Source organism: Oenanthe melanoleuca, chromosome 2 (genome assembly GCF_029582105.1).
Source record: "Oenanthe melanoleuca isolate GR-GAL-2019-014 chromosome 2, OMel1.0, whole genome shotgun sequence".
Taxonomy (NCBI): Eukaryota; Metazoa; Chordata; class Aves; order Passeriformes; family Muscicapidae; genus Oenanthe; species Oenanthe melanoleuca.
Window position 1 is genome coordinate 65,789,050 of NC_079335.1, and position 26,902 is coordinate 65,815,951.

Sequence of the window (26,902 nt, forward strand, 5' to 3'; positions counted from 1 at the left end):
TCTCTGGGCAACCTATCCGACTGCCTCACTAAATTCACTGTAAAGAATTTCCTCCTGATATCCAATCTAAACTTACTCTCTTTCAGTTTAAAGCCATTCTTCCTTGTCCTGTCACTACAGGACCTTGGAGAAAGTCCCTGTCCAGGTCTCTTGCACTCTGTATAGGTACTGGAACATGATACAGTGAATCCCTGCAGGCCTCTCTTACCCAGCCTGAACAACCCCAACTCTCATAGCCTGTCTGCTAAGGAGAGGTGTTCCAGCTCTCTAAGCACCTTTGTGGCCCTCCTTTGGACTGTCTCCAACACATCTATGTCTTTCTTATGCTTGGGGGCCCAGAGCTGGATGCAGTACTCCAGGTAGGGTCTCACGGGAGCAGGGTCCCTCTGGTTGGCACCCCTTCCCTCCCCATGACACAGCTGGATGTCATCCACAAGCTTGCTGTGGGTGCACTCAATCCCACTGTCCATGTCACCAAAGATGTTGAACAGTGATGGTGCCATTACTGACATTTGAGGAGCATCACTCATTACTGGTCTGCACTTGGGCACTGACCCATTGACTGCAACCCTTTGAGCAAGACCACCCCACCAATTTCTTATCCACAAAGTGGCCTGTCCATCAAATCCATGTCTCTCCAGTTTAGAGAAAAGACTTTGCATGTGACTTGTTGAATGCTTTGCACAGGTATGGGTAGATGACATCAGCTGCTCTTCCCTCACCTGCCAAAACTAGAACCTGATCACATAAGGCTACCAAATTTTTCAGCCACGATTTGCCCTTAGTGAAGGCATGTGGGCTGTCATCAATGTCCTCATGATTTTCCATGTGCCTCTGCTTAATTTCCAGGAGGACATGCTCCATGATCTTGCTGGGCACCAAGCTGAGAGTAACAGATATGTAATTCCCTGGGTTATGCTTCCCCTTTTTCAAATAGTAAACCTTCATCAGAACACCACAGCTTCTCAGATACAATGGACAGCTGTTTAGCAACATCATTGCCAGTTCCATCAGGACTCATGAATGTATCTCATCATGTCCATGGATTTGTGCACTTTCTGGTTCTCTAGATGGTCTCAAACCTGATCTCCTACAATAGGCAGCTCTTTATTCTCTCATACCTGCCGTCTGTATCCTGGGTGGCATGGCTGGAGCACTTGTCATTTAAGACTAAGGTAAAAAAGTCATTGAGTATCTCAGTCTTTCATATCTTGCTTCTCCAGGTCTCTTGTTTCCTTCTGTAGAAGGCCAATATTTTCCCCTATCTTCCTTTCAAAACTGATGTGCCTGCCGAAGCTTTTGTTATCCTTGACATTCTGTCAGGGTTTTAGTTTTCGCAACCCAATTCCTGGCTGCTCCTTGTATTCCTCCCACCTTCTGTATGCTTCTTTCCTGAGCTTGAATTTGTCCAGATGCTTCTTGTTCATCCATGAAGACCTCCTGATGTTTTTGCTTGATGTCCTTTTTTTGGGGATGCATTGCTCCTGAGCTTGAAGAAGGCAAACCTTCAATATTAAACAGCTTCTTTGGCTCCTTTTTCCTCCAAGGCTTCACTCCATGGTAGTCTACTAAGCAGCTCATTGAAAAGGCCAGACTCTGCTCTTCTGAAGTCCAGGGCACAGAGCTTGCTGTGCAATCTCCTGGCTGCCCCAAGGATCTTGAACTCCACCAGTTCCTGCCCACTGCAGCTGAGGCTGCCCTTGAGCTCCACATTCCCCACCAGCCCCCCCATGTTGGTGAGAACAAAGTGTATTGCAGCACTTCTCCTCATTGGCTCCTTCATCACTTGGAGAAAGAAATTATCATAAACACATTCCATGAACCTTCTGAAGTGCTTCTGCCCCACTGTGTTGCCCCTCCAACAGACAAGGGGATGACTGAATTCCCGTTTGAGGACCAGGAATTGTGAACATGAGGCTTCTCCTATCTGTCTATAGAAGGCCTCATCTACTTGGTCTTCCTGCTTGGGCAGCCTGTAGCAGACCCCCACTAAAGTGTCCTCCTTTAATCCTGACCTGTGAACTGTGTTGTGTCCTCCCCTAGACAGAACTCCATGCACTCCAGCTGATCATTGACTAGAGGGCAACACCCCCTCCTTGCATCCCCTGCCTGTCCTTCATAAGGAGCCTGTATCCATCCATTTTAGTCATAGGATCCATCCCACTATGTCTCGTGCAAGTGGCCAGTTCCTGGCAGGTTTTGGCACTTCCCTGGGGTTACGCCATCTCAGGAAACACCCCCTGCATGCTGTGATCTCCCACTCTGCTGTGGAACGTACCTGCATCACCTCAGTAATCCCTCTAAACCACCTGGCATTAGCTACTCCAGATCAATGACATCACTTACCATTATCTTCTATGCACAAAAGAACTACCAAGTACCTGTACTTTGCTATAAGCATAAAATTTTCCACCCACTTTGCAGCCCTTGTTTTTAGTGCTTGCTGCCAACATTAAAAAAAAAAAAACAAACAAAAAAAAACTCAACAAAAAACAAGCAAATCTGAATGACCGAAATAAAGCATAAAGAGCAGCCCTGATAGGCAAAATGGGACAAACCCACTAAGACTGTACATGGCTTGCTGCAGTACTTGACTGGACTTACAGAAGTCTAAGTGTATTTGCCCACAAAAAAAGATACTGGAAATGGTCACAGACATCTACTAGACCTACATATGTACATGGTACTTTTATGTAACTGTGTGTTATCATCTGGCAAGCTGAAACTTTGTCAGCTTCTGAGCTAATTGTCTCATGTGTGTACTTCAGCCCCTGCCCAGCAGTTGCAACTTGTAACATGGATCATTTTGACAATCTACCTCACAGCAAATGGTTGGGTTTCCTTGCAATGCAACTGGGCATCAAGCTGTCAAAACAGCCCAGGATCAGCTGTTTGGAAGTGTCTGATGCAGACTTGCAACTGAACCCATGTATCATGGAAGAACTCTCCTTTAGATAGCTGAGAAAAAGCAAGGAAGGGGAAGATGCTATTTTGAAGATTAAGCCATCAAAATTATTTTACAAATGCCCAGGGCTATTGTACAGATCTGGTCCTTAGGGGCGTGCTCATACGAGCTGGTCTAGATCACACATAGTTCTCCATTCCCAAATTAATTGATGTAATATTTTGTACCACAGATAAGTCCTCATACCCATGTGGCTGAGTTCAGATGCTCCCTGCTGCTGCCTGTAACAAAGCAACTTGGAATACTCTATTACTTACAGAAAAGCCCCGGGGGTGTATGGGTTATCAGGTCTAATATTTCCCAGAAGGTGCAGGAACAGCAAACTTGCACCTTACAAAACTAGGGACTTCCCAACTTCGTGGGGCAAGATGCTCTTTAAGGAAAGACAAAAAAAAAAAAAAAAAAAAGGAGAGAGAAATTTAAAAAAATCCTCAATAAGCACTGATTACACTGATTTATGATTTTGAGTTAAATGGGAATGTGGATGTAGCTTATGAAGGGAACACAGCTGCATGTAGACACCTTTAATACTAAAAGCTGAAAAGAGTTTTAATGTTTTCACATGAAAAATATGCCCAATACTTGAAGTTTGGAACAAAGCTAGGAGCAAATTTAAAACAGTGGGAAGAATCACACTTCCCACAGCAGAGGCAACCCTAAGATGGTTAACCCACAGTCACACAGCAAGCTTCTGGCACATTCAGAAAGAGCAAATGTTCTCCCAAGCCTTAGATCAAGGCATTCATCACAAGCTAATCCCCTCTTTCCAAACATGGCCTTTTGGTACTTGTTTTGAGACCCAAAAGTCTCAAAACAAAAGTATATGCTTTCTTCTGACACAATAATTAATTATATACTACCTTACATTAAAAAAGCATCATGTTAACTAGCAATGATGAAAAAAATAGATTTCCCTTCCATAAAGCCACTTTAACCTCATTACAAAGTACCCGGCTCAAGTAAAATGGCAAACTCTCCCCTCTGATAAAAACAGCACTTATTTTGAGCAACTAGTATGAAGACATACCTGTCTCTCACTTCATATATTCCCTCTATAATCACCACACCCTTAACTGACTTTAAAAAGCCAGTAGCACAGCGATAAAACACAAAAACAAGTAAACAACACATAAAACAAAAAAAACCCAAACCCACACAAAACCAGTCATTAGTCTCTCTCTTCAGAATTGATTTTACTACAAATTACAACAAGAATTAATTTACTTTCAGAGTGAGCTTAACCACTACTATACCATAATAACAGAAATTTACCTTGGAGCTGTTGCTGCTCATCCTTCCAGTTTAATTCACTAGAGGCAAATGTCTCACATAGCTCACACTCTCTAGTGGGAGCTGGCTACAATCAAAAACTCTGAAACACGAAACACAAAGGTCTGTTTTATTCATGGTGCTTTTGTTTGCCAATTAATTTGAAAGCAATTTTTACAGTGGGAAGAGAAGCATGGTTTGGTTAAGCTGCCCTCTTAGACTACACAGTAAAAGGACAGATGCATAACCCCTATATATAATTTTAAAAATTAACATATAAACAACTGCAGTTTGCAAAGCATCAAAGCTTTTGGTGCCATTCTACACTCACAATGTATACTCTGGTGTAACTTAATCAGCTCTCCAGGGATGATGTCATCTTCTCCAAGAGCTTGTAAGTGAAATAAGAAACTGGTTATTTCAACAAGCAAGAAGGCCCAATCCTTTTGTTTCGCTTTCACAGAATCATAAAATCATTTAGGTTGGAAAAGACTTTTAAGATACATCTAAGTCTAAACATTAATTGCAGTACTGCCAAGTGAACCCCTAAACTGTGCCCCCAAGTGCCACATTTACACATCTTTTAAATACCTCCTGGAATCATGACTCTATCACTTCCCTGGGCAGCCTATTCTGACCACCCTTTCCATAAAGAATTTTTTTCCTAATATCCAATCAAAATCTCACTGATGAAACTTGTGGCCATTTCCTCTTGTCCTGTTTCCTGGGAGGAGAGACTGATTCCAACCTCACTACAGCCTCCTTTTAGGCAGATATAGAGAGTGATTAGATCTCCCCTAAGCCTCCTTTTCTCCAGGCTAAGCAACCCCTATTCCCTCAGCTGCTCCTCATCAGACTTGTGCTCCAGACCCTTCACCAGCTTCGTCTCCCTTTTCTGGACCCACTCCAGCACCTCAATGCCTTTTTTTCAGTGAGGAGCCACAGAAGGTCAGTGTGGCTTTACCAGAGCCAAGTATAGGGGGACAATCACTGCCTGGTCCTGTTGGCCACACTGTTACTGATACAAGCCAGGTGCCATTGGCATTCTTTGCCACCTGGCTCACGTTCAGCTGCTGTCAACCAGCACCCAGAGGTCCTTTTCCACTGGACAGTTTTCCAGCCACTCTGTCCCCAGTCCATAGTGCTGCCTGGATTGTTGTGACTCAAGGGCAGGAGCCAGTCCTTGGCCTCGTTGAACCTCATGCAGCTGGCCTTGGCCCCTTGATTCAGCCAGTCCAGATCCCTCTATAGAGCCTTCCTACCTGACTCAAGCAGATCAACAATCGTGCCCAACTTGGTGCTGTCTTCAAACTTACTTAGGGTACACACGACCACTCATCTAGATCACCAATAAAGACATTAAGCAGGACTGGCCCAAATAATGAACCCTGGGGAACTCCACTTGTAACTGGCTGCTGACTGGTTTGTAACTCCATTCACCACCACTCTCTGGACTTGACCACCCACACAGTTTACCCATTATTTTTTCAGTGCACACACAGTTCCCTCATGACACACTAGTCCTTCTCTATTTTTAAGGGGCAAAACAAGGACTGAATATTGGGGATGCATTCAAAAGGCAGTCCATGAAAGAGGAAACAGTTTTGAAATTCTCCACAGGTGCTTTGCTGTTGTAGTTGGCTAGTACATGGCCATGGAAACCCTGGACACTCAGGAGCATTCCTGTGGCCATGGATACTCACTCTTCTGCTGCCTGCAGTCCCTCTGAACTATTTTTCACTTCCACAGCAAAACAAAAATTAAAAGAGAAAAAAAAAAAAACAAAAAAAAGGCAAGAAGCAACATTCAAGCCCATCCTGGCAGTGGTCCAAATTAGAAAAACCCAAACAAAACACAAGCCAATAAACAAAGATACACAGATTGGATAAATGCTGACAACCTAAGTAGCAGGAAATTTTTGATGATCCAAAAGCCATTGTGAAGCCCAATTAAAAAGAAAACAAGAGCTACAGTTGCTCAGCTTGGCCAGGCAAGGAATAGCTGACTAAATCATCCTAAAACAGGAGAGGAATGAACCTTTTTGTCATGAATGAAGAAGGTTCAAAGCAAGAAATTTAAAATACAGTGTTTTCCCTTCATAAAAAACAAACAGAAACAAAAAAAACAAACCCAAACAAAAACAAAACAAAAAAAAAATCCAACAAAAAAAAAATCAGAAAACCCTTTCCCTGTGTCCGCTCAGTGCAGAAAGCAACTGAGAATGCAAGACCTTCCTACTCTCTACTCTTCCTTTATTTGGAAAATGATACTTTAATTTCTGCAGCAAAAGCATTTCAGGTTGGGGGTTTTGTGTCCTTTTTTTCTGAAGCATTTCATTGCTCTTCGCTGGTAGAGCAAACATCCTGCTAGTTATTATGTTTAAATACATGCTTCAAACAGTTTTCAGGTTATTTGGTTTTAGACAGAGAAATAAGCTCCAGATGTTTCACTGAGAAGGTTTTCCACCAGGAAATTCATGGCCCTTCCAGATGTCTCAGATATCTAAAAGTCAAAACTTATTTTTTCTTCGGGACAGGCATGAATATGTTCTTTCCAACAAGTTGCTTATGAGATTATTATAAATGTATCCATAGGCTATAGGTGCAGACTGCACCAGATGGATTTGGGATTATTCGAAAGAGTGAGCAGCAATGAAATCTTCCTAGTCCTTGCCTCTTAGAAGTTCTGCCTATCCGTATCCTTGTTTGGCATATTACAGCAGGCAAAATTTAACAGGAAGAGTCTAATTAATAAATACATCATCTCTATTTATAATACAGGAAGTAAGTTGAAATAAGGGCTTGTTTCATATTTGTAAACCTTGGACAGTCTTGTAGTTTTAATGATGTGCAGACCTATCCTTTAGGTAGTAAGATGCAGAACCTTTTATGATCATGTTATTTCAGTAGCCAAAATTCATGTCTCTCTCTGCTTTCCTCATTGATAGGTAACTTTTGGATGTCTTGCAGGCAGCAACTGCTGCCCTTTTTCCCCACCTTTGCTAACATTGTCTCTTTACCCCAGTTATCAGCCATCTTCCCTCTCAAGCTGTTTGTCAGGTTAACACCATCCAGTTAAGCTGTCACAGAGTGCTCTGACATTCTGGCCTCAGAGTTCCTACTTCTATTTCAGACCTGAGAAAAGGCTCACCATGTAAGAAAAGAACCCTACTTCTCCTTGCAGCTTTGTCTGTTTTTCCTGAGACAGCAGTGCAAGAATTCTAAACAAGCAACACTGGAAAGAAAAATTAATACCGCATGTTGTTTTTTTTTTAAACAGGAAATATGTCAGCTGTCATCTTGGGAAGCATTACAACAACACCGGGTTTGCAGGTTTATTTAATGTACTCTTGATGGATTTTTCTGGCAGCAGCACCTCCTACTCCTCATAGATACACAGGCGCAATTCCCAAAGAAGATACTGGGACTCTACATGGCCACCTGTAGGAACAGACAGGTTTCACACACATTTCTTAAACGGCCACAAAAATGAGAAATATCAAGCAGAAAGAGATGAAGGTCATGATTTTTTGGAAGCAAACAAAAAATTGTTCTCAGTGGAACAGGAGTGGGGTCTCTATCATACTCATGGTTATACACCAACTTCTCATCCAATCCGTAAGTGCAGCTCTTCCATAAATCTCCACAGAATCAGCTTCAATACCTCCTGACTCTCAGAGCAAAGCAGAAAGCTCTGGCAACACAGTTTACAAGGATTTGCTTAGAGTATCTTCAGAGCTAGAGCTCTGAAGGAAGTCCTTTCTTGTTTCAATTAGCTGTTTTTCCTGGACACACAGAGAAAAGGTTATATTTAACTGATTTATACTTTTTATAAGACCAAACGTACACTAGGAAAAATTTTTAAATCTTGATTTTACATTTATTGGAGCACAAAACACTTCTAGTGAGAGAATTGAATCAATGGGATTTCTCTTTTTCTCTCTCCTTTTCCAATTAGGCATAGTGCTTCTGATTATGAAATTGCACTACGTTTGTAACAAGAAATTGCACTGATGGGTAATTGCAAGCCCTATGAACCAATAGAAAAGTTAATAGACACAATTCATTTGTCCTGACTGCCCTTCCAGAACCATATGAAAATATTGATTACTAGTGAGTAAACAGTCCTTCTTTAGAAACCACTTATTAAATGATCGAGGTGGGAGGTTGTAAACAGCGTAGGGTATAGATCTGCAGTCAATTTCTACTATACTTTGCAATTATTATGTAAGTGGTAACTTTGTCCTCATGTTGGAGGGGAGCCACAACTCAAAGTCCATCACTGAAAACAAAAGCCAAGAATGCTGCAAATACACAATAGACAGAAATCCTGCAGGTGAAGCTTTGCAATTTAAGCTTATGCTGGATCTCTCAATCCCAGCATTAGGCTCCTCTCATTAGCTTTGACAAAGAGAGGATTAAAGATTTCATCTGTTGGGCATATGCAGCAAGTTTTGCAACAGTACTTTTTAAGTACTGAGATGGTCTAAACTGCAAAGATACTTGTATACCTTAATAGCCCTCTGAGCTGTGTGGGTAGTAGGGTTCCCTGCTAAGCAAAGACAACCATTCAAGCACAGGTGACAGAAACAGCTCCTAGTCACCAAACCAGAAAACCAATTCCATAGAACAACAACAAGGATTTCACAGCACAGGGGGTCCCACTGCAGTAATGCATATAAGAGAATCTATAAATGCATAACATGAAAAAGGCTAATCCAGGTATCCATAGTTCTCTGCCACAACAGCCTTGGCTGGAATTTAGCTTCAGCTGACACAAGTCAACTTGAGAACAGTGGTACATTTAGCATAAAACATTGAAGAGGTTCCTTTCCCTGGTCATAGACCTTTTAGGTTCACTATGATCATCTTTCAAAGAGTGCAATCAAGTCATTCAGCAATTTCTGCTCCAGAAAGATGTGATTGCTAAACAATGGTGTCATGATGACAGGCTGACCCTGCTTTGGCCTGAATAGACATAGTGGTTGCTGAAATCTCAACAGGATGTGAAGAGAAAGGAATCCATAGTCATTATTAGCTATGGTTGATTTTCTGCTTGGAGGGCTTTTGGTTGACAAACCACTCTGCTGAGTTACCCTTAAACATGTCCAGCTTCACATACTTCTGTATTCTTTGGTAGTATTTCATTTGTTTGCAAACCTCAAAAAATATAAAAAATGCAACGGATTTCATATAAAACCTATAGCAGCTGTTAGATTACTCTTATTATAAGCCTAAATGATGGCTTGTGACAAAACAATAATTGCAACACCAGATAAGGGTATTTACTTCTTCCAGGAAAAAGAACTACCAGGTTCAATAGACAAGTAGAGAACAGAAGCTGCTTATTTTTATATTATGAATACTGAATTATTTGACAGCATGATGAAAAACCACTAACAAAGGGGTAACAGACAACAGAAGAACATAACCACAAGAAAAAGTAGAATAAAGCATGCATACAGGCACTAAATGCATATTCAGCAGCCAAATTACATCTACAATATATTTGAAAAAAGTACCTTGGCTTTGCATAGTAAAACAATTACTGTCATTTACACAAGGATAGTGCACAGAAACTTACTGTTTAAACCATTATTTCACTATAAAGAGCTCTTGGAAAAATAACATTTGAGAATCCAGCTGAACTGCATATTACTCATAGCCCATTACTCCACCACATCCACTTCAAGATGATTCAAACTTGCAAGAAAAATGCCTCCTCTGACCCATATCTAGTAAACCTCAGTGGAGATAGCTAAGCAAGTAGGAAAATGGCTTACAAGTACCAGTCATTCACCACTGTGCTATGGAGACACACAGTACTTATTTTAAGATCTGGAGTCAAAGTTCTAGCCAGCATTGTGTCATCCAGAGCACAGAGAAAATGTGCCAGCCTTTGATAACTGTCCTGCTACAGCCTGTTAAATGAGATTAAAAATAATTAAAATATATTAGTGCAGAGAGCACCTTACATATCTAGAGAGACTTTCATCACATATGCCAACATGGTATTTTCCTTCAAACAGCAAGTATTTTGCAAAAAACTATCTTCCCACCATTAATTTTCCAGGTGTATCCCAAAAGTGAAGGTAGCTAAAAAATCTTGTTCTCAATTAAATCAAAAGTTTAATTTCATATGATATTTTTATTTAGGTTCCCATTTATATGTTCCTTCTTTACTTTCTTCAGTTTAAATTACTTGAATCAGATAGCAAAAATACATTCTACTTTTTAAAGAGAGTTCTTACTCATTAATATAATTTCAAATATCAATAACATTCTCAAGAGAAACATGGCAGTTAGAAGACAATCTTAAGTCCATTAAAAGAAGTGTATCCAAAAGGGAAGTCTCATTAACACCTTTCCTGTGTGAATGATAGGATTCAATATGTCAAAACTAGGGTGATTGCAGATTGCAGCATGGGTCATATTGTCAAACATCATCACTGTCTTGTATGATGGATTTCTATTTTTAATACAAATGTGGAATGGTCCACATTTAACAGTGACAGCCCTCTCCTTAGAGGTGAGAAATGGATATAGATCCCTTAGGGTGAAGGAAACTGAATGCTGGTATGAGTCCTGCTCAAAAATAAACTGCTTAAGCAGGTACTGCCATGACTCTCCTGACAAATTCTGTAAAACTTTTCGGCAAAAAAACTTTTTCCAACAAGCATTCAAGTAACTACTTTTAAACACATGAGGTTTACCCTTGAGACAAAATAGTTCTCTAGATACAGTTTTATTGCACTAACTGGGCATTTTTAGTACATTGAACTAGCATATTAAAACCATGGCTTAAACATGTTTTACCCAGTATACAGTAAAAAGACAGTTTTCCTAACAGTAGCTCTAGACTTGCTCAGACACTGATGAGACCATGATATAAATATAATTTTTCCTCTGGACAAATAGAACAGCTGGATACCAACTCATAAGTGAAATGAGTTGTGAAAGTGTTCTCAGGGGCTGGCTGAAGTATAACAGTTAGTTCAGGGAAGTTGGGTACACTTCGTATCTTTTTCCCTGGCAACAGACATATTTCTTAAGCCTATTTTCACTTTTAAAAGGTTGAAGAATTTAAAGACAACAAAGTAATTCCCATGCCTCCAAATCATAAAACAATAGATTATGTACAAATCTTTTTACTCCTGAACCAGAACAAAACAAGGTGCCAATAAAAGATTGCTCATCAGCTCAGTACTTTGTTTGTACTTTAGGAGACTATGCTAGGGTTGTAATATAACACTCAAAGGAAAACTGCATAAACAAAACATTACCTCTACAACCTGCAGCAGCAATGTTGCTATTTAAACATCATGCCAATTTTGCCATTAGGAGACATTCAGCTGAAATGCTTCTCCTGGAATCCCAGGCACTGCTCTTCTCTACCAACCCATTCACGCCTGCACCCAGAGAGACAATGCTCCATGCTTTGAAACCTTTTGTGTCTCTGGTAAGATGAAGTGGCTATTTTCCAAGACTTGGTACTTGGAAAAAAAATTTGGTTTGCATTCTTCATTATACCACAAACATACATGTGCATCCAGGGGTGAGGTAGACTTTCTCTGCATTACAAGACTTTGCTTTGGTTTTCTTTTTGGTTTTCTTTTGTTCTAACATAGCACCTCTACTAGTTCTGCCCTTCTATACTGATGTGCTTCAAAGCTTCAACTCTTCTCTACTTCAAGTAGAAGCTCTTCACTCAATGCCCTCAAAAACTTAATAAATCATCTTTATGGGACCCACCGCAAGCACATCTGCAACTAACAGTAAGCATTTCCCAAATATAACTCGGGAATATGGGCAGGAGTACAACAAGGCTTTCAATATTAGGCTGTACTACACAGTTCAAATGTAATTTCCTTACTTGTTTATCTTTTTGTTAGCACTGGAGGTTACAGCCACACCCCTTTCATAGATGGCCCTCCAGAAATTACTTCTGAGAATCAAGCAATTACAACACTCTTTCTGGCTTTTAAATAACCCTTTTCTTTAAAAAGAAGAGACTTTCCTTCCTCTGTTACCTATACTGCAAGGAAGGAGCAAGCCCTGGTTACACAAGGCAGTTGTCTCACCCATGAAGGGTAACAAGGTAGTTATCATCAATCGCCAAAATCTGTCTCCTGGAGGGTGCTGACTCACAGCGACCTGCAAACCCACATCAGCTTTAAGCTGAGCTTGTGCCTTCTGACATAGCACAGGCTGCAATACTGAAAAGCAGAAAGGGGATGGGTAGGAAGAATGAGACATGGCACAAAACACATAGCCCGATTTGCTACACAGGCCTTTGTAATTGCTCAAACACCTCCACGTGTTTGTATAAACATTCTGTGGTTGGGGATTTGCACTCAGCTCCCTTCTCCACAAGACAAACAAACTAAACACAGTAATTAGCTTCAATACCATCTGATTAAGTAAATAGGGTTTTCCGTTTCCATTAGTAGCTCATAAAGGCAGACACTAATATGAGCACCACTCAGCTCATTGCCCAGCTTTACAGTCAAGCCAAAACAGGTTCCATGCAACAGCAAACATGAGTCAAATTCCCTGGTAGGACAGGCACAGGTTCACACAACTATGCTGTTACAGACTATGGTAAGAACATTCAAACCAAAGCTCTCAGGCTTGCCCAATTATCTAATTAGAACTTCTCACAACAAATCCCATCAATATTTAAGAGATACCAAAAAAACCCCCAACGGGGTTTGATTATCTTGACATAACACCTATTCAAGTTACAAATGACAAAGTGCAGTCTACTAGAGATACTAAATTTGTCTAGCAACAACAGTATTCTTGTTTCTGGTCCAGGAAAGCTTTATAAAGTTTCTTTTCTTTCTTGTCTACTGGTTGTCTCAAAAATCTGCCTTCAGAAATAACTTGAGCCATACAACTTATTAGTAGCCACATGGAAATATAGCATGAAATCAGTCACTTTATTTAAACTGTCAAACATCCAGCTGGTTAAAAAGTACCACAGGGACACAGCTTCAATAATAACCTCCTATGACTCACCTACAGCACACACTTTGGCCTTGACTTATTTTGAAGAAATGGATAAATAATCAACTTGAGAAAACAAAGGTAGGATTAATATTACTTTGATTGCATCTACATATACACATGAATGTCCAAGAAAGTAATCTTTTTACAGTAATTATTTGTAGCTTACTTTCCCTTCCCTGATTTTAACAATTTAAACACAAAGAATGAGTACCTGTCAGCCTGCATCCCATGGTAGCTCCTTCAGAGGAATTCACTGAGGAAAAGATTTTTTTCCTTTCAAGTATTTATTCAAACCATATTTTATGAATTGGTGCTTAATTATCTCAGACATTTAGATTACTGTTTTTATTTCAAGAAATCCAATTTGGTGGATGAAGAACATGAAAGTGTAATTTTAATCAATCTCCTTGAAACTTCTTAAAATAACACTAGCTGATGACTACTCACAAGATAGTAAGCTATTTCCCTCTTCTCAGCTGCATATATCTTTCTGAAATATTTGTTGGAATATCAGTGACAAACTGTAATAACATGAAGGAAGTAAATATAGCTCAACTTACACTGCACTGAAAAATATTTCTAATCTCCTTTTTGTCACTCAAATCACACCTAGCTGTAATGATTTCCAAATGCTATGGTCTAATACCAGTGGCTTTCCCACAGAAGCAACATCAATCTAAAGAATAGCTTTAAGGCAAGGACATTCTTTCAACAGCCCACCAGAACTATCGAAGAATAGTATAGTAGGTCATTTATTTGAGCTGTAACCATGTGAGCCAAATTCATCAAGTTAAGAAATTACCTTTCTCAAGCATTAAATCCTAGAAATCATGGGACAGCATTCTGCCTATGGCCAACTTTTAATTATGTCATGTTACCAACAGACTGCCAAAGCAGAGTGCAACTGATAGCACATGGCATGTCTGAGTACAGCCTATTTTTAGCCTGCAATTCAATCAGCACTCTTACAATGGCAAGGATTAATGTCCAGGACAGCCACATTGCTGTATACAGGCCAATGCAATTACATGTTGAAACATGTTGAGAGAATGTGTGGCAAACTGGAGTCGATGTTGGGAGGAGCAGCACCAGACAAGCAGCTGCTCTGTGGTAGCCGATGTCTTTACTGGCGGAGCACACACTCCCATCTCGCCCATCTTTGTTAACAGACCACAAAGGAAAGCATTAAAACAAATGACAGTTTTACCCCAACTCCTTTCAATATGATTTACCGCTTATGAAAGACAGACAACATTCTGGCAATCCTGAAAATCAATATCCTTCCACCTTCACTGGCAGGTGTTCAGATGCCTTGAGCTTCGCCAAGATGCCTTTAGCAGTCCCCTTCAGTCCTGCCTGAGAATGCTGTCAGTGAAGAGACAACTCTGTCCTCAGTCTGGCTCTCTTGAACTCTTGTGCTGAGGGAGGAGTTACAACATTTGCAAGGATGCTTTTAAATACCTGTCTTTTGTAACACCAAAAAAAAAGTTAAGATTTCTAAGCCAATATATTTTTAAACATTCAAGAGCTAACTCTTATTTTAAAATGTTATGCTCTTCCTGTGTTTTTACTCTTCAGGAGTCACATTTTCAGGCTTTTCCCATCCAACTATACAGACATTTCTTTAAAACATTTTTAAAAAGAACCTTGCTGTGTAACAGACAGGAACAGACTTAGGACCTACAGGACTTAATGCTTTGAGACTACCAAAACAAGAACAGGTGACACCACAATGCAATCACTTATTCTCGAGGATATAGTTAAATGATTCATCAAACATTAAAGACTTTCAGACACTAAAACTATGGCTGAATACAATCAGTGATGTGAGGAAGCTTATGGCTGTGTTCATTACCAGTTTCCCGGGACCATTAACCTTTTTTGATACAGCCCCTGAAAAGTAGCCTAAACAACATCCTCTTCATCTTTATACAAATTACCATTAGGAAACACTTCCATCAAAACCCTTGATGAGAGAAAGAAAAAGACTAAAAGGCATGCATATTCAGACATACATATTATGAGGACTTCCAAGCTAAACACATATATAAATTATGGGCACATCTAATTAGCAAAGCAAGAATTCTCAAGATATTTCATTATAACAAACTCCCAGATTTCAAACTTACTACAAGTTGTCATTTCTCCAAAGGGAAAATTTTTGAGCGTTGATCCCTTCTCTTTAGCAAAATGAAATGAAGGCACCAAAAATACCAGATTTGGAGTCTCTTAATAGCAAGTTCACAAACTTAAAGCTATGGGTACATCCTAGGCTTAACATAAATTCACATTGATAACTGGTGGCTTTTTCATCCACATTTCAAAACTAAGCAAAAAAAAAAAAAAACAACAAAACATTAAGTCAGAAAACCTAACAGCATAATTCAGCAGCATCTGAGCTGAGACACTCATCTGAAGTCTCAGAAACTATACTTCTTTAACTTCTAAAAAGTGAGGATTTTCTTCCACCACTTTCCCCCACATCTCTCAGCTTTGTCAGAAAAATGACTCATTTTTCTTCCCAGACAAAGCTCAGTCTAGAAGAAGCATAACTTCAGTAATGAACACAAAACAGAAGAACATCCAGTAATCCTACCATACAGTATTTGAAACATTACTGCAGACAAATTGACTTTTTAGTTAGGCTAATAAAAGCAGCAATTGAAATCAGCACCTAAACAAGAACACACTACTGCCTACAAGGCCATAACAACAAATCTAAGTGCATTACTTGGAGTTATTCAAGCTCACTTCTGTGCAAAAATAAAGGCATAACCAAGTAAAATAATGAGCAATACTACAGTATAAAGTGAAGGCTGTATGTAAGACACTAGAGGAATGCTCAGGTCACAGGCAAACACAACTGTGGATACTAAACTCAGAAGGGTTGCATTTATCTCTGCCTTGTGTAATCACAGACAAAAACACCTCATGTATTACAATCAAACCAGAACAAAAAAATTCACAGTAAGATGAGAGTCCTTCAGCTGTGACCAGCAATGATCACTGCAATACATTAATACTTTAGAATGCTCATACAGGATAAATCAGTCATGTGTGTCTGAAATAAAATACACTGCTTTTCCACTGGTGAATGAAGCCTGCCTGCCTTACTCATAGTCACTGGGGTTACAGACTGCTTCCATTTATAACTGAAGCTCGAATCAACTAGTAGCATGGTAGAGTACTTGAAAAAGAATGATGAAAACACTAAAATAACACACATAGATACTGAAAAGCATGAACGGTGTAATTTAGCAGCACCTTTTCTTCCTTAGTAACACAGTGTTTTTTTTTTTTAAAAACACCTATTTTCTAATCACATTACAATTTCCTATGAAGGTGCCTAAAGGAGTGTGATGAAATATGCCTCATAAGGGGGACTTCTGAAATTCAGAAAGCCTTAGGACCAGCACAGTTACATAATGAGATGTATGTGAATCTGCATCTCCTTGGCACTCACCACCATAAGGCTTCCCAGTCACTGCACCCTTTTGAAGGTGACCAGCTTTAACAAAAATAAGTAAACCCAAACCAAAACACAAAGAAAATCCTGCAAATTCATTTACTTTTTATAGACAATAGTCAGACAATGAGGTCTTTCCTGTGAGGCAGGGCAGCACAGAAAAATCTTACAATTTCAGGAATATGAACTAGGTATCTTTAATTCTCTGCCTGGCAAACCTGGAATTGTCTTCCATAAGAGAGACACCAAGACCTCCAATAAAGAGGGCACAGGACTCAAGATTTTCACAAGCCAAGTCCCTCACAATGCTAGAGCTGAAGGGGAAAATAACAACCCTTTGTGTGTGGAGGCAAAGGTCATGCTCCAGGGCCAGCTGCTGCAGTATGGTAATAAACAGAGCATAGATATGTGGCTTTTTTCAATTTCTTCACAACCCATAAAATGCCAAGTCTTTCCTAGTACTAGAAGTCTATTAATGTCTATCCTATAGCCAGAATGGGTTCATCACTGGTACTTGGAGAAAAGTCAGAACTTTTATTCCACACTGAGAAAAAACAGGCACAAGTCCCCATTTGGCATTTCATTAGCACAGATAAGATTCCTGTTGGTTTCCTGATTGCACACTCCACTATTACGTTCCTTCCCTGCAAGCCTTGCAGTAATGAAGTAAGAAAGCAGACACAATGTGCTTTTTCAACTACCTTTACCTGGCATGTGACACTCAGATAAGCAACCTGGCTGGCACAGCTATGAGAGCTACAAATACCTTCTTTACCAGCCCCCAAATCATGCCAAGTGGTTCACACTGAACATGCAGAGAAACCTCACCAGACAGAGTCCAGGGACTTCATCTTCTCCTTGTCAACAGCAAAGCCATAAAAAAAAATCCACAGGCATCTCACCAGCAGCTGGGGCTTTACCTCTGATGCTGCTACTTGTGGCTGCAATAGTATATTTACAATTCTAAAGAAAATACTTATATTCTCAATTCCATTTACGAAGGTTGAAGAGCTCATTAGTAAATCTGAAGTAACTAGCTTCAAGGAACAGAACTCATTTTTATTTTTAACCAATATCAAAGTTACTTCAGCTACAAAATTATCTTTTAAACTGCATAATCTGTAGCTTTTAGAAGAGAAGACAACACACAAATCAAGATGAAAGTAAGCTTACTTTCTTTCCTAAATAGGGAAATACAAGCTATCTGTAAGTGCATTTTATTCCAATATAATCATGCATGCTGTGTACAAGAGGAAAAGTGTATTGCTTTATCTGTATCACTAGAGTTAAAGCAATACAACTGCACAAGACACAGCTTACTACTTTTGTGGCTGATGAACATGAACCTTCAAGCCATACACAACCCTCCCTTACTGCATGCAATCACACATAACCTGACTTTACTTTGTATTACAGGTTGTTTATTTATGCAGCTTCTTCTTATCATCAGGCTATTAAGAGTTTAAATGTTAGCAAACACAAGAGTTTAATTTAGTAAGCATTTTTCCAAGTATATATACTTTGTCATAAAAATCCCTCTAGAATTACAACTAAAAGAAGACAAAGCTGCTTTTCCAGTCAGTCCATCCTTTTTGTTCAGCCTAACAATCACTATCATGTAAAATGCTGACCAATATGACCAAAAGATTAATAATAATGCATTGCCCCTATTTAATGATACCAACTATGCAGCAGGACCAAAACTGGCAATTTCCCAGGATTTTGTGGAATAAAATAAATATCCTTCTCACAAAATAGATAGAGGGTCAGTTGAGAAGTATGACTACTAAGGTCAAATAATCATACTGAAAGTAAAGGAAAAGGTCTAACCTTTTTTTTTTTTTTTTTTTAAGCATTCTTAAAATGCTGGGAATGACAGAATTACTTCTTTTTAACTGTTTGGAATTGGAAACTGCAATGCATTTTTGTGGTATATATGTATTAAGCTGATGATGTGGACAGTGAACTTTCAAATCTTCAATAGTTTCATATGCCAGATAGTTGCAGATGTTTCTAGGTAGCTCAGCCTACTAGAGAGCTCACTGCTACTATTGTCCCAACTTGTTCCATTGCTAAAAATATGTAACAACATTCCTTGCTGCCTTATTAATAACTGTAATACAATATAAAGTTAATATTAATATAACGCAATCCAGGTTGTGTGGAAAGTGATGACAGAGGTGTAAGTAGCTGGCTCTCTTTCCTCTGAGCTGGTAATGAAGTGCTATCTTAGCACATGGGTACAGCCTACTGAAGCAGCATTTACCAAAGGTGCTGTACAGCCCCAGCCCAGACCACTTCAGGTCACTCAAAAATACAAAACTTTTGAAAGAGTAGAGGTACCAACCTGTCCTGGCTGAATTCCAGCCAGAGAAATGGACTGTAAAACCAAGTAGGGTTGTCATCAGTGATAATGTGATGGATGGGTGAGTTACAGCCCGGATCATTGCATTCACTTGCACAAAGGTTGTAACGCTCATCGTCACAACCCAGCGAGTGAGATCAGACAGAAAGAAAAGGGATTCTCATTTAGACCCTAATTACTGGCAAGGTAGGATGGCTGAGGATGCACTAGGAACTGAAAACTCTTGTAAAACATTGAGAGAACTTTTGTTCTTATTTAGAACAGCACAGGAAGAAGAAGAGGAGATTGCAACATGCCAAGTCCCACATCTCTGACTATTCCTTTACCAACATAGATATGAAACGCAGATGTCTTAGTTTCTTGCTCAGTTAATTCACTAGTAATCTTCACACAAGAAGAATTTAGGTGAAATGAGGTATCTACAAACTGGTTTTGAGAGAAAGTATCAAAATTTGGAACTGCAAGTATGAGATTTGAGTTGAATAGCAGCAAGGTCAGACTTCTTTCTATTAATCTCCTTTCTTTGACTAAGAACCTCCAGGAAACACAGGGTGATACCAGTTTCCAGAGGCTGCATATGTCCAATCTGTGATTTAAAAATTCAGTGGAATCCTGAGAAGTATCAGTACATTCTCTCCTATCATTCTTGACATGAAGCTCTACGAAGGCTTTTGAGCTATGATTAGCCAAACTCAGTGACTTGCAAGAGAAGTGGCAACATCAGGAATTGAATCTCTGGGATAGATCTGTGCCCCTGCTTTTACAACACAGCTTTTAAGCCTAGATCAAACAACTGAACTGAAGTACAACTTGTCCAAATCATAACTTGTCAGAGGAACCTTGCAAGAAGTTCAAAGTCATCTTACCTTAAATTGCCAGAGGTAAAGCCAGGCATTTGACAATTACTTTGTATCTGTTCTACGGGTATTTCTTCTCCTTTGAAGGCCCTCCACCGCTGGTGGAGACTGAGAAGCTTTTCACAGTTGTGCTTTAGGGCGGGTGTTTATACTCCCCCAGAAAAGTGTGCTTCACACAGGACTCTGATGCAGCTTGTGCTGTCAAGCCAGGAGACAGAGCCGTATCCTACCCTGCTCTGCCCTCATAAATAATTCCCTGTAAAACTCAAGCACATGCGACTGCTACAGGGTAAATCTCTTGAAGCACAGGAATTTGTCAGCTCCAGAAATACTTGACTAGAGTCAGAATACTTTGGAAACAACCTTTGTGTTAAATCCCCTCTTCTCCCAAAGGATGAAAAAAGGCTGACTGATGTCCACCTGCCTCAGGGAGAATATGAAAGACCTATGTGTCTTGACAGCCCCCTCATCTAAAATATTTCCCAGTCCTCAACAGTGACACTCACAGAAGAAATCTGCCAGTTTCCGTTAAGTGTGAGTTCATTTTCTCTGGGAAAATTACAATATTCCAGTCTCCATCTTCTATTCTTCTGAAGTTCCCATTAATGAGATAATGACTAACCCAAAAATGCTCTCTTCAGAGCTGCTCTATTTACCGGTACCCCATCAGGATCAGAATCCAAACCATACTTTCTTCTTTTGCTGCCTAGCCTCTATAGACCAACACATTATTACTTAATGCCAAGGAAATTCAAGGAAGAGGAGCCCTCTGGAAGGTTTACTGCTCTCAGAAAACCTGAGGCTGCTGCCAGGACATAGCCTGGCACAGAGTTCAATGCCAGAGCTGATCTCCATGCCAGGACACAACCAGTGCAACTACTCCTGCTATCAGTTTACATCACACCATGCCTCAGAGTGAGCCCTGGCTTTAATGTAGGACTAAATCACAGCAGCTGAAGACGGAAATGTGGATGGCTTCTTTATGAATGAAACTCCCAAACCCCTCTAGCGCTCACTGGATTTATTTGCTTATACCACTGTTTTCTGAATGACACTGTTCCTAATTACAAATTCTTGGAAGGAATTTAAACACAAGTTGTCTCCAGTTTTCTCAGAGGGAACAGGAGGTCAAAACAATTATCCTTATGGTGCTATAACTCTCCTTTACACCATCACCACCAGTACACCGTACGCATGGAATGATTTTTTTTTGTTTGTTTTCCATTGTTATAGAAAGTATTTAAATTATATTTTCTTGATAAATTAGACAGCATGATGTCCTTTATTATTGTAAAGATGTATTTCTTACAGAGCAGCCCTAACACTGAACGCTACTGTGGCATGTGAAAGCAGACCATGGCAACATACTCAGTATGCTGTAATTTATAATTATGTGAAAAAGTTATAATGAAGAAGATCTCTAAAAAAAGCCCAACACTTGACATTGGCCATGTATATATAGCTACTATCCTGAGCGACCCTATGTCAGCAAGTTGTAAGTATCAAGTAACTCAAAGCAATTCAAAACCAACAAACCCAATGTACCGAATTAGATTCAAAGAGCATTATTGGCACAGAGCCTGAGCCACAAATTTAGACCCAGTTCTGAATTTTCCCAAGGTTCACAGATATGGGCAAAAGGGACCTCTGCAGTCAGAGTCCAAACTACATCCAGTTCCACTTCATACAACAGACAGTAAGAGTGACTTAAAATCCTCATAAACAATAAAAGCCAAATTCAAAATGGCACCTTAGGCAGCCAAATCAATATAGGCAAACCACAAAAACTCTGCAACGTGGCGTAGTTACTCAGCAAGAATTTGCAGATGTGGTTAAAAACACTGTAACAGAATTTGTGGTACTTCATTGCATCATCAACTAGGACGGTGTGTTATCGTCTAGGACCAAATCATTCATAACCACGGGGGATAGCTGAAACAAGAATTCCTGATGGCAGTGCCCTGCCCCACGAGGCTCAGTGCCAGACAGACCTGAGCACAACCCACTGAACAGCAAGCTATTGTGTCCAGAGACATGGATGTAGAGAAAAGTATGTGCACAGGAGAAGCAGGGGAAAAAAGAAGGAAGAGGATATAATTAGCCATCCAATTCCAAGTGAAAGAAAGATTGCAGAGACTCTTCTTATCAGTTTTCCCTTTCAACCAGCTGAGGTGCTCCACATTATTCAGGGTAGTAAAGAGCATCTGTTGTAATTCGGTATCTGAGGTATAAGAAATATATCAAGCCTACCCTGTAACCTCCTTCCTGCAAACCCCAGTTCATGTCTTCCTTTCCGGTCCTGTGACCTTCCCCTGTGTCCTTGTACCCACCGGGGGTCGGGATGCTGATCCTAGTCCCCTCTGTGTCCTCATCCCATTGGCAGCCAGCCAAAAGCCACTCCCATTCCCCTCTCCTGAATACCTGGTGCGGGGAGAAACTCCGCCTCTTTCCGGCCACGCCACCGCCCTGAAATAAACTGAGACTGAAAGAGGCTCTTTTGTATCCTTCTCCATCCATGATGCGATACTGTGTCTGATCTTAAGTATTAGGAAATAGACACAGTGTAACCGCGTCAAGCATCCTAGACATGATTCTCAGAACTCAGTTTCTTAACTTCCCAGTGAACCTGCATAAGTATCTAAATACATTGCTGCTCAGAAGACAGTGTGTAGATCCAGACTTGCATCCAAACTCAAGTAAACTTGTAAGTTTAAAGAAAAAAAGTAGCAAAACCAACACATGAAACTGACTTATACTTTCAAAGAACTAGAGTGAAGAAATCCTGCCCTTTGGAGTCAAGCTAGAACATCTGTTGGTTACAAAAAAGCTACTAATGACATACCCTGACAGGTCCGAATGTCAAAGCATTTTTCGTTTACTTTTTAAATAGTTTTCTTAATAATTGTTTATAATATGTAACTTACAATGACTTGCAATATACAAGTTCCTTTACTAGCTACAAAAACACCACCACTGCCGTCATTACTAATTTCAAGACAGCAATGGCGAAATCTGACCCACTGAAGTGAGCTGGATTCCTGCTATTGACTTCATCCTGTCAAGTACATCCCACAGCAGTACGTCATCTACAAGATGCACAAATCATCCAGTGGTGTGAAGGCAACAAGTTGGCAGCTCTCTCCGGAAAGTAAGTGAATGCTCACCTAAGTCAAGAGATGGCAACTTAAAACTCGCTGGAAAAAAGCCTCATTCAAACCTGCTGGCAAAAAGGCCACCAGTTTATAAAATTTCAGAAATTATTTAAACACTGGTGTTTCTATGCATTTCATCATCATCATAGAAAGGCTTGGGTTTAAAGTTCCAACTCTCCTGTCATGGGCAGGGACACCATTTGAGCTAGAAATTCCTAGGTCTGTTTCAAGATATTTTGCTCTACTCACCCTGATGATACTAAATGGACCATCAACCCATTAGGCTCACTAATTTCCAAAGTAATTAATCAATCAAACCTCAGATGTGTCAATGCGAACCGACACCTGAATTTCAACCTATGCTCTGCTTTGACAGCTGCATTCCTCTGGGATCAGAATTTGCCCTGATCTCTGGGTGAAATGGAGCAAAATTCTTCTTTGTCAAACAATGTGGTGATCTTCTGCTGACCAGTGAATATGGTCTCGAGGAAAAGCCGCAGAAAGAATATGCCCACCTCCCAAAAAGAAAACAGAAGAAAGCAACACAAATCAGTTCATTCTACAGAATTACAGGCACAAAGATGTAATGCCAAACAGAAATGCTACCCTAACTGCAAGTGCAAACACGGAACTATGCTTTCATTATAATGACCAAAGGTAAACAAGTCTAATCAACCAACACTTTTTTTTTTTTTACCTTGTAGAAGCCAAGAGATAGCCAAGAGACATAATTAAGGCACTCTAGAAACAGGCAGTGGCTCCGCAAACACAAAGGTAAATGTAACCATGTAAGCAGATTTCAATGAGCCTGCCTACACCCTCACAACAGAAACGAAGTACTTGGAAGAGCCAGAACCTCAGAGTAACAAATCACTGGGCCAGGACTTGCAGCTAGCAGAGCAACTATCTTTCAGTACTTTCAAAGGTTTACAGCACCTCTGGGGACATAGGCCATCTCTCACCCAAAGTTCTGCAAATTCATTTTCAAACATTAATTAAACTTGAGAAATGCTGCACACAGAAAGACTGGGCAGGAGTTAAGCATGTCCAAGTGGCTATGGATTTTGGCTGGCTCCTAAGACACTAAACCAAGGTGGTAGTGGTGGTATTAGTATAAAAAGTTATAAGAAAATTCCAGGAAAGTATTCAAACCAAAGCAAAACATAACACAGTGAAGTACCCCTGAAAATGAGGTAGAACTAACTCTAAATCCAGATTTTTAACTATCTCTTTATTTACTTCATTAGGTGCCAGAATCCGTCCTGCCTTTCTTTTAATTAGCTCTAACTCCAAAAAAAAAAAAGAGCCTCCCATGAAAACAATGGGACCACTCTCTGAATTGGGGACGACTGAGCACATGAAAACAGAATTGACCCAGCACACCAAGAGCTTCCAAAGTTTTTGTGCTTTAGGCAGAGCTCTGTTCACTGGATGCTGTATCCTTGGCAACTATTATGCGAGGAAACCGTTCTACAAATGCAAAACTTCTGTCTGCTCCATGAGCTTTTCTCTGAAATACTTTTATGGGTTTTGGATATCCTTAAATCTAAGGGGACACACAGCCCTTTGTCATCTTTCCGCAGGCTCCCATAAGCATAATACAACAAGTGATATTAAGAGAGTATTTTCCTCCCTCTTCATCACAGAGCAAATAAAAGTTTTACAACTTTCACTTTGTTGGGAAAAAAAGAATAAAGTGGGCATTTTTTTCTTTCTTCTTCAGTGCACTCTGCAGAACTAATGTGCAGATACAAAGTAATAATGAAAGGACATTATTATTACGTCAATCAATGGCATTGCTTTGAAACCTAAAAAATTCAAGGATAATGCTCGGGTGCCTGATTTCAAGGGCAGAGCTACAGATGCCAGCACATGTATTAGAAGAAACATGCAAGAAGAGATAGGTAAGACTTGACAAGGGCCATGCTGCAGTTCTTCGCAAGAGGGACTAGCAGCACCGATTGTTTCAAGGGCAGCAGACGCTGCTATTTTTACCAAGCCCCGGCTGGAGCTGCCTGGCTCGTTAAAGCTCACCACGGCAGAGCCCGGGCGCTGCCCGGCCGGCCCGACACGCCACCTCATCCCGCAGGATCCCAGACACGCAGGCAACGCCAGCGAAGGACAGGCACCGCGTACCTGATACCCAGCCCGGGCTTTGCTTCGAGGAGGTTTTCCTCCTCCTGGGAAAAGCGTGAGCAGCTACGGCTAAAGCAGAGGCGGCAGCTGCCCTGGAGGGCGTTTGGGAAGGCAGGAGAGCAGCAGAGGGAAGCCCTCCGCCGTCCCCCAGGGCCTCCCCGGACTCAAGGCGATGCCGACCCTGCCGGAGCCGGGGGCCTCTGTTCCCTGCCGGGCTCTTGCGGAGAGGCCGCTGCCCTCAGCCCGGTGCCCCCGCTCACATCCCCCTGCCCTGCCCGGTACCTTCTGCGGGGCGCGGAGCAGGCGGTGCACCCCGGCCAGCTGGGTGGCGAGCGGGATGTCCTCCCGGAAGGTGTACAGCGGCGGCCGGGTGGGCTCGGGGAAGTTGGTGCTGTTGAAGGGGTCGGTGTCATCCAGCAGCTGCACCCGGCACACCAGCGTGGCCATGGCGCATCCATGCACCGCCGCGGGCAGGCGCGGGCGGGGAGCGGCACCCCCAAGTCACCGGCACCGAGGCGCTGCGAGCGGCGCTCCCTCCCCGGCGCAGCCCGGCCGGCAGCCGGCAGCCTCTCCCCGGGCTCACAGCCGCCGCGCCTCGGGGAGGCGGCCCATGGCCCCTTCCCCGCCGGGATCCGCGAGTGCGAGCGCGCTTCAGGCCGAGCGAGGAGGAGGCGGCGCCGGAGCCGCGGGGCGCGGGCAGAGCGGCGGCGGCGGCAGCGGCAGCTCCCCCATTCCCGGCCGCTGCGCGCCGAGCGGGCAGCGGGAATGCCGCGGCCGGCACGGGCAGCCCCACAGCGCAGGGCCCGCAGCGCCCCCGCGCGGCCGAGCGCCGCCGCCCCGCCTCCCCCGACCCGAGGAGACCTCCCCGACCGGGCGGGAAGGGAGAGCCCGCCTCCGTGGCCGGGGGTCGGGACGGCCGAGAGAGACACCGGGAGAGAGACACCGGGGGATGCACCGGGGGATGCACCGGGAGACGCACCGGGAGACGCACCGGGGGATGCACCGGGAGACGCACCGGGGGATGCACCGGGGGACGCACCGGGAGACGCACCGGGAGCCAGAGGGGCGAGCGGGCCCGCCCGCCGCATCGCCCTTGGCTCCCGGCAAACGCACTCAGCTCGGTCTGTGCTGTCACAAACATCCCAGGTGTCCTAAATCTGCCGTGTCATATTTACCCCGTTCCAAATACAAGCTTTAAAAAAACACCCGCTTAAAAGAAAAAAAATAAAGTTTTATAAACTGACCTGAGACGTGGGTATTCGGCACAAGATGGTTTTTCTGTACTTGTACAAAACCCCTTCTGCCATTAGGGTTGAGCATACCCGAGGTTAGCTTGGCTTCCCAGGGCCCGGGCAGACTTCCCATCCTGGACAGGGGGCTGCCTGTCTTTGCATCTTGGCTCTCTCTTCCCCCAGGCCTGCTCTTTATTTCTTTCTTTCAGGGAAAATGGGGACAAAGTGCCAACAAAGTGCCAAACCCCTGGGTGGGCAGAGGGCAGAGCACCGCGCTCTTCGAGGTCAATCTGCGCTCTGTTACCCTGTCTGCAACCTCATCGCTGGGGATTCCCTGGTCTTCCCTCTTGGGGTGCAGGAAAAGAGCCATGACAAGTCACAGGTGAAATACAGGGAAGGAAGGGTCTCACCTGTGGGAGAGGCTGCGTTTGCACAGGCTGAGTGTCTGC

At 41.9% G+C, this 26,902-nt stretch overlaps 1 protein-coding gene across 1 annotated transcript in view; it reads right to left on the bottom strand.

Moving 5' to 3' along the window:
- Nucleotides 1–25,926, bottom strand: part of FHOD3 (formin homology 2 domain containing 3) — a 365,517-nt gene extending 339,591 nt beyond the window's left edge. Inside the window, exon 1 of the mRNA XM_056484679.1 lies at nt 25,504–25,926. Within this exon, the coding sequence (XP_056340654.1) occupies nt 25,504–25,668 (165 nt within the window). The 5' untranslated portion in view covers nt 25,669–25,926. The remainder of the gene's footprint in view (nt 1–25,503) is intronic.
- Nucleotides 25,927–26,902: the final 976 nt, after the last annotated feature.